The 9013-nt window shown below is 29.8% G+C and overlaps 1 protein-coding gene across 7 annotated transcripts in view; it reads right to left on the bottom strand.

Annotated features, from left to right (window-relative positions):
• LOC105451867 (sugar transporter ERD6-like 18) overlaps nucleotides 1-8192 on the bottom strand; it is an 11089-nt gene extending 2897 nt beyond the window's left edge. The window contains exons 1-6 of one of the 7 annotated variants that reach the window (XM_011692562.1): nucleotides 8087-8192; nucleotides 7743-7877; nucleotides 7360-7495; nucleotides 4951-5121; nucleotides 3583-3731; nucleotides 2624-3162 (exon numbers count right to left, since the gene is read on the bottom strand). In XM_011692562.1, the coding sequence (XP_011690864.1) occupies nucleotides 2624-3162; nucleotides 3583-3731; nucleotides 4951-5121; nucleotides 7360-7495; nucleotides 7743-7784 (1037 nt within the window). In that variant the 5' untranslated portion in view covers nucleotides 7785-7877; nucleotides 8087-8192. Of the gene's footprint in view, nucleotides 1-2623; nucleotides 3163-3582; nucleotides 3732-4950; nucleotides 5122-5406; nucleotides 5541-7359; nucleotides 7496-7742 lie in introns of those variants that run through there. The other 6 variants (XM_011692563.1, XM_011692561.1, XM_011692568.1 and 3 more) reach the window with 6 other exon arrangements.
• Between the last annotated feature and the right edge of the window lie 821 nt (nucleotides 8193-9013).

Below are 9013 nucleotides of genomic sequence, written 5' to 3'. Positions count from 1 at the left end.
GGGGGGCTTCCGCCCCCCCAACCCCCCTATTGGTATTATTTTTTTGTTACTTTTTTCGTTAATAACTTTTTAACGAATAACGAGCGACGGCTAAAACCACCTGAAGGTTACTTGGAGTCATGCCCTTGACGACATATATAAAGGGCAAGATCATTGGAGCAGCCTCCCTTCATCGGTATATTTACCCTTAAAAACCTCTATAAGACGAAAATTTTTTTGTTCATTCTCTTCCATTCCACTGCGGAAAACCTCTATAAATCGAAATAAAACCTTAACTTGAATTATTAGTCAGATATTTAGATGTATTAAGCTCGGTCTATAATTGCGTATAAGCATAGTTGCAAATAGTTGTAGTCGTAAGAATATACCAATCACAATCGAATATAAGAAGAATATTTGACTGTAATTGGTCAGTTCTTACAACTACAATTACTTACAACTACGCTTACGTAATTGTAGACCGGACTTTGTTTTACCTCTGCAACTCGAATTTAAATTAAGTAGCTAGATCTCTCTAAGTCGAACTTCTATTGTCGCTGTCTTTATAATTCGAAGTTGTAGCTATGTGTAACTATAAATAATAGCCCGGTACTTTGTTTTATAATTGCATTTATTATTTGTATGCAATATGATTTATTGTCAAATATTGATTTTTTTTTCTTTAAAAGCCATATATTATAATTGGAAAATTATAAACTCTCGTACAAAGTAAATACCTCCGACAAAGTAAATACAAAGTAAATCGAATTTTCACATTTTAACCATCTTTTACACAAATTTCGATAAGTCGAAAACTTTATAGTTCGAAGGGTTTTTCTTTTCTCTTGAAATTTGAATTATCGAGATTCGACTGTATTTTAAAACTAAAAATTGGTATTTTTACATAACATTGATAAAATTTGGAGAAAAAATTGATATTGACGCTATACAACGTAGAATTACTAGAAACCATAAAAATTGTCATTTCTTTTTGCTTTTTCGACGCCATTTTTCTCAAAATTGTGACGTAACAGCTGAATTTGGATGGATTCATATTCAAGAAGCAAAAATACATTGGAAATGACTTTTTACATAAGTTATGTTGCAAAATGATGTTGGATTGCAAGGTTAATGCAATGTTTATAACTGCACGAGTACTGACTTAATTATTATTAATTATCTTTACTGCAACTAATATTGCCTTTTAGATTTATAATGGATATTCTGGATATATCACGCAGATAAATAAAATTTTATAGTTTTAAAGCCTAAAAAAAAATCGATTTTTTTCAATTTTTCCGCGGATTTTTTTGGTTTCTTTTCTAAGGGGTAGAAAAATTCAATGGAAAATTTCATACATATTCGTAAAACCTATCATATTTTACATTTGCAACACTTTGATATACATTTCAAAATATAAAAATTTTATAACAAGCATATATTTATTGCTGATAATGTTAAATACTAGAGAAATGAAAAGTAAATTACATAAGAATAAATAAAAAAAACAGAGTTAATGTATTTTTCAAATAAAACGTATGGCTCTTGACAATTATTAATAATCAAAACTTTTTAAAAATACTTAATATCAACTTAAATTAATCTTTACACTAGTTGTTAGGATTGCGTTTCTTAAAACAGTTTATTTAATAATAAATAGTCCTCACCTCAAGGAATATAGTATTCAAATGTAAACACAAAAATTAACTCATTATTAATTTCAGCGTTTATACGAGGTGTCTTATTTTAATAATGCTATAAAATACGAGAGTTATAACTTATAAGAGTTATAAGCTTATATCTAATTTAAATAGAAAAATAAAGTAAAAGGAAAGTTAGGCCAATAAACGAGCATACTTTTTGATTGTTTAAGTTAATATAAAAAATATTGTAATATATAAAAAATTGGTGGAACGTTTCGGTTTACTTAGCCATCATCAGCCATCATAAAAATTTACATTACAATTAAAATTGACAGTAACGGCGCAGATGTATTCTTATGTTTATCGTAGTTCTACAAACTTGACAATCATAAATCGTCATTTAATAATATAATGTCTAAATACCACGTGTACGTATCCGTGCGATAAGATAATCCGATGAGATAAATGACGGAACAAGAGATGGAAACATACACGTGGTATTTAGACATTATATTATGAAATGACGATTTATGATAGTCAAGTCTGTAGATTAAACTGCGATAAACATAACAATACATCTGCGCCGTTAATGTCAATTTTAATTGTAATGTAAATTTTTATGATGGCTGATGATGGCTAAGTAAGCCAAAACGTTCCCTCAATTTTTTATTTATTAAAATATTTTTTATATTAACTTAAACAACCAAAAAGTATGCTCGTTTATTGGGCTAACTCTTTGTTTACTTTATTGTTTTATATACGAGCGATATTTATTTTATAATCTTAAATAAAAAATTTATACATTTTAAGAAGCAAATTAGGACAAATCACTTACATTACTTTCTGAATTCTAATTCATATTTAATATGATGAAAAATATTAAAAAATAGATAGTATATCGTTTATATAGCAATTTTTTGCAAAAAAACCAATTTTTTGGAAAGAAACCGAAATTTTTCTGGTTAGCATATGAACCGTGTATACTGAACAAAAATAATTACTTTTTACTGCAGCTTGCGGTAATCACCATGGTTACAAAATAGATACTTCCTATTATAACGGTGATCAAGAAGGGATCTATTGTAATACTAATTCTGGTAATCATATCGACACTATAAGCTGCAATCACATATATCCCACTAAACTTCTGAAAAATAAAATATAAATTCAAAATCACAAATGGTTTCCACACTTCTGGTAAAAGGATTGTTCTCCGGATACTCTTCAGTTTGTTCCACACATTCCAAGTAAAAAATGATCTTAGTCCAATCTCTTTACTCGAGGAAGGGTCTGTTCGACAATTTTGAGATGTTTTGGCATTGCTTGTCAGCTGGATGTAATTTATCATACTGGCAAACTCTTCCTGGAACTCTACCGTCTCTTGATGTAAGCCTCGGATTTGAAGAAGAGCGATTCTAGCTTCCTCCTTTCGACCTTTCAAGAGTAACCACATAGGACTCTCACAAATAAACAATATATTGCACAAAAAAAGAGTTGCCGACGGTATGACAAAAAACGCTGCTATTAGCCTCCAATTGTCCTAAATTAATTTAAATATTATAAATAAAATCTCAATATAAATTAATATGTATTAATTACAGTAATCATCTTTAATTTTATCAATGTAAAGATAATTTTGTATATTTAAAATTTGATAAAATATTAACAATATAAGAAGACAATGGGAATCAGGCGCGTTTAATTATACGCAATTCAAAATTTAAAAACTATACTAATTATATTACTCTCACATATATTTCAAACATTTCCCATTGCCTTTTTATATTGTTAATTTTAATATCGGGAATCTTATATGAATTTATTATTTGATAAAATGTATGTATATACTCACGAAAAGTTACATAAACAATGTGATTATATCAAAATTTTTATTTTCTTATCAAAGATCTCTTAATTTACTTATTAATAAAAATTATTTAAAGCAACATATTCTTCTTACCTTTGCAACAAATCCTAAAAAATAAACGATTAGAACTCCGATGGAAGCCGCTGTACCTGGGGTAAGCGTAAGAACTTCTCTCCATGAAGATATAGAGATTTCTGCTAAATAAATTTCATTGACAGGTGAGCAAAGACCGAGAGCAATTCCTAAAAATGTTTAAAGTATTCCTAATTATTACGGATTCTCATTTATTTTGTTATTAAACAAATTGCTAATTGCAGAATAATCTTTTTTCCTTTTTACATAAATAAAAATGTATAAATAGTTAATATTTACTTGCACTTGCATTTAACGTGCTATTGATGTCAGTAATTTAATAAATAGGTAATTTGCAAGCGGAACAATATGCGAAAAAATAAGCAGTTATTAAATATATAACTCGTTTACATTTAAAAATGATGCTGTATAATAATAACTTATTTTTATTTTTATATATCGGATATATGTATATAAATGTTGTAGCCTTTTTGTATAATCAGTTTTTTGCAAAAAGACGTTATGTAAAAAGACGCCTTTTTGCATAACGCCTTCGAAAATGGTTTGGGTTAGGTTAGTTTGAAACGTGGTGGAGCCCCCCCTCCCCTCTTAGGGGACTCAACATACTACCTCTACGCATGTACTTTACAACGCAAAGCCAGTGATCCACATGGGTTTGCAATAAATGTTTGCAATAAATGACCTAACCCAAACCATATATTTCTTGGCGTTATCCAAAAAGGCTGATTATACAAAAAGGCTGCGACATATACATATATCCAACCGTGTGTTTTAACATAATATAAATAATCTAGAAATTGAGAGAAAGCCAATGAACGATTATAGCAAGATCTTGCTCGCTAATATTTCTGTGTGAATTTATTATATACATAGTCTAGTTCTACAAACTGCGCACCGTTATATACTTTCGGTCTCGACGAGTTCTTAATTGAACCAGAATAGTAACATCATCTTATTAAATACTGATGCTCACCGGCATCTAATAAATACGCAACATCGTTTTCAGAATCCAGAAAGCAATAAAAAATATCTTGTCACTTGTGTGATACAAAATAATAAAAAAAATATTTGTACACTAATGTAATTTAAGAAGAAATTTTTTGACAGGTATTCTTAAAATATAATTTTTCTATAATTATAATTAATAACTTATACAACTTACATAATTTCTTACTTATTCGAGATTAGTTAACTGCTTGTCTATTGGTCATTTATCAAAATTTGAATTTGCATCTCAATTTCTATATTTTCAAAACTATTCATTACAAATAATCTTTTTTTATACACATCAAAATTAGTAAAAAATATATTAGAGCATGGATCATTTAAACTAACAAAAATTTAATCTCAATTCAACAAATTTCTCACCTGTTAGCGCTCTACCAATGAAGAGCTGTAGCACATTATAACTACTTGCAATCAAGATCCATCCCAAAGAAAAGTTTACACTACATACTATCATGGTAAATCGTCTTCCATAGTTCAGCATAATAAGGCATAATATGCAACCGATGGCTGAAGTTAGAGGTATAATAGAAACTAGACAAAAATATTTTTCCCCAATATTATGTGCAAATAATTGCATTTTACAAAGAATATATCTTAATATTTTGTAAAAGTATTTTATCAATGTTTTGAATTATGTACACTTTTCGATTCATGACCATTTTTCCTTTGTAATTTTCTCTATTTTGTATGTATACAGAGACCGCCAAAAATTTGGGGCCACCTAAATAATTTCTGAACGGTTCAAGATATTAAATTGAAATTTATAGGGTTATAATAGCATAATGTAATCTATTATTTAACTTTGAAAACACTCACTTTAACTCTCCGAGGGAGGCGGGGGATTGAAAATCTTAAACAGCATGTGGGGTAGAGTCATCCGGGGTAAACGTGCGCAATTTTTAGTTGACGTTTGATTAATTACAAATGTGCAGACTTGAATAAAAAAAATATGATTCCTTGTATAGCCTATTTATTATACTTCTTTATAAAAATAACAATTTATATCCAACTTCTCTCATATTTTCACAAAATAAAAATTATCTTGAAGAGACGAATGCGCCCACTTGAACTGTACTTGCGGGTAAATTGCGCAGTACTGCGGGATAAATAAGCGCAATTGAAGTAAGTGAACAATCAACATTTTTTGAGAATTAACTTTAATATAGTATAGATTTCAGTTTTTCATACGTACAAAGATTTTGGTAGAGGTATTTACCAAATTTACATAAAATTGAAATTACGTTCAAAATTAAAATAAAAAATTATTGCTTACTGGTTTAAACATTTTTAATTAACTTGATGATTATGCTGATTATAGTTAGTACTGAGATTAGTTTACGCAGCTAAGTATACGCATGCGTACACTTGCCCACGTACACTTGCCCCAAGGCAATGTTTTTAAAAACTAAATCTTATAGTACTAACAATAGCCGACACAACCTCTAATATTGTAACGCAATATAAACTTACATTATAATACTATGTATAAAATATGTAATCACCTTTCTTCTTTAATTTGACGTAATACACTTTCCAGTAATTAAAAATCTATCTATGTACGTTACGTGCTGTTTTATAATTATGCGTTATTTATTTTATTATTACGCATGGATTTCCAGCTACTGTTTACTTTTTATTTGTATGCAAGTACCACTACCCGGCTAACAGTAACTAACTTCCACCTTCCCCTCCCATTGAGATATAGACAATTCGCACACTTACCCAATGCGCATGTTGACCCCGAATGACTCAATATGGCGTTTGAAAGGGCTTTTATTTCGACATGAGATCATTGAGATTACTACGATTTTTTTTGCAGAGTTATGCTTTTTGGTGTTATTTAGTGCTAGCGAGGCCGACGGCGAGGACATGAGGAAGATAAGGATTCGCGCATGTTTCTGAGTGGATGGAAGTCATGTAAAAAAGCGCACGCGCGCGCGCGTGTGTGTATGTGTGTGTGTGTGGTCAGTGAGTGAGCAAGTGAGTGAGTGAGTGAGTGAGTGAATGAGAGAGAGAGAGAGAGAGAGCGTGCGTGCGCGCGCGCGTGGTGCGTGCGTGTATGTGTGCGCGTGCGTGCGTGCGTGTGTGTGTGTGTGCGTGTGCGTGCGTGCGTGCGTGCGTGCGTGTGTGTGTGTGTGTGTGTGTGTGTGAGTGTGTGTGTGTGGGCGCGTGTGTGTGTGCGTGTGAGGAACATGCGCGAAGCCATATCTTCATCGTCGTGGGCCTCACTAGTGCTAAATAACACTACGTTCAAATGAGCATAACTCTTCGAATAAAAATTGTAGAGACCTGAACGAACTCGCGTTCTTCTCGTCTTAAAAACGAGCTCTCACTCGATCCCACATGCCATTTAATTAAAAGATTTTCGATCTCCCTTTCCTCTTCCCCTCGAAGAATATTAAAGTGGATGTTTTCAAAGTTAAATGATCTTTTACATTATATTATGCCATTATAATCATGTATATTTCAATCCAATATCTTGAACCGTTCAGAAATTATTTAGGTGGTTCTAAACTTTTGGCGGTCTCTATATATGAATATAAAGTGCAACATAGTAATAGAAGCATGTAATGTAATTAATAACTGATTATTTAAAGGTATTTAAAGGTAATTGATAATTGATTATTGTTGCCAGTAATTGACAATTGTATTGAAAGTCGTAAATATTAACAAAAATTAAATGGTAGTTTTGTTATTAATATTCATAAGCACTTATCTACTTGCAAATAATACTAAATGTTTTTATTAATAAATTTTAAAAACAGTTACCGAAAAATGGCATCTCCATTGCATTTAAAGTTATCGAGGATAAATTACTCGTTAATATTGGAAGTACTATGGAGGAATATCCAACACTGGCTCCTCCATTAATTAAAGCTAGGTTGCAAACAAGAGCGTAAAGAAACTGCGACAGATTATATACATAGAAATTAGATATTAAGTATTTATGTATAATATTATTACACCTTTTATTTTTATTGTATTAAAATAAAGAATATTCTATTTCTTATTTAAGATTTTAAAAGTCTAAATACAACATTTTGAAAATTCTTATAGATCTGATTTATAAAAATTTGATAATAAATCACATATTCACTATACATTATCTTTTTATTATTAAATATATTTAAATAATTAATTTGGTTACATACCAAACGAAGTACTTCTTTTCGCACATTCAATCGTTGACACATATTTGTATTAGTTATATTATCGCTACCTCTCGAAAATATGATAGAAAATTCAAAATATTTTTATCATCAGAAATATTACGTTGTCATTACTATCTGGAATTTGAACACTGTCTAATAATTTATTAAGTTATAATTCATGATGAGAACTCAGTTTAAACAAAGTAAAGTTCGAAATTGCATTTATGTCAAATTCAAAACCATCACTAACACATATTTAATTCAATTATTCCGAAATATTGATACAATTATTTATTATAACAATGTACACTTAAAATATGAAAATTTTATAAGTAATGACTAACGTATCTATTTTATTATGCAACTGTCAGCATTGCAGGTTATCTAATTAAAAGATTTCCTGAAAAGAGGGATTTTATTTTCGAGACTTGCTTCTTTGGTTGTAATAGCTGAACTGAGCCATTCTTTCACGCGTACATTTTGTATATACGCGGTTATATAACGACTTACTTTAAGTAAATAACTCTAAAGACCCCGATATGCACAATACTCATATTATTGCCATATACGTATGTATATCGTAAAAAGTTAAGTTATGCAATCAACTTTTTGCAAGGTCGATATAAATGGTATTATTACGGATAATTATGCGATAATGCATAAAGCTTGCTTTTTTTTATTGCTCAAAAATAATTTGTGGTGGAATTCCAAAATGCTATATAAACTTATTGTTAGTAAGGAAAGAAAGTACGAAACCTGTACGTAAATGAAGACCAGATCAAATTTTTATTGAATAACATAATATTGAATAACAGTTTAAAACGACGAATTATAAAAACTATTGCTTTCACATCTGACGATTTTGGACGATCGCCTATATTTATAAAAAAATTAAATTTTAAGATAAAAAATTATTTCATTTTTTATTTCCATTTTTTAGATACTTAAAGATACTTCAGTTTTAAATAAGTGTATAGAACGCTAAAAAGTGTTTAGTCTTAACAAATATAATGCATATGCAATAATATGCATATGAAACAAAAAATATATCCGTTTTAAGTAAACCTGTTAAGAATAATTAGTTTTTTAACTTAAATAGAGATCTTCCTCATGTCTTCGCAGTAGGCCTCGCTAGCACTAAATAACACCAATATTCAAAAAGCATAACTCTGCAAAAAAAATCGTAGCAATCCTTCGTTCATCTACTAGATAATACAACATACTAACGAAATCTTTTTATATTTTGATTTCAGATGATCCGTTCTCGAGTA

The sequence above is a fragment of the Wasmannia auropunctata genome, unplaced genomic scaffold (assembly GCF_000956235.1).
Source record: "Wasmannia auropunctata unplaced genomic scaffold, wasmannia.A_1.0 LD336041.1, whole genome shotgun sequence".
Taxonomy (NCBI): Eukaryota; Metazoa; Arthropoda; class Insecta; order Hymenoptera; family Formicidae; genus Wasmannia; species Wasmannia auropunctata.
Note: the sequence above shows the minus strand (reverse complement) of the source record. Positions and strands in the feature narration are given on the sequence as shown.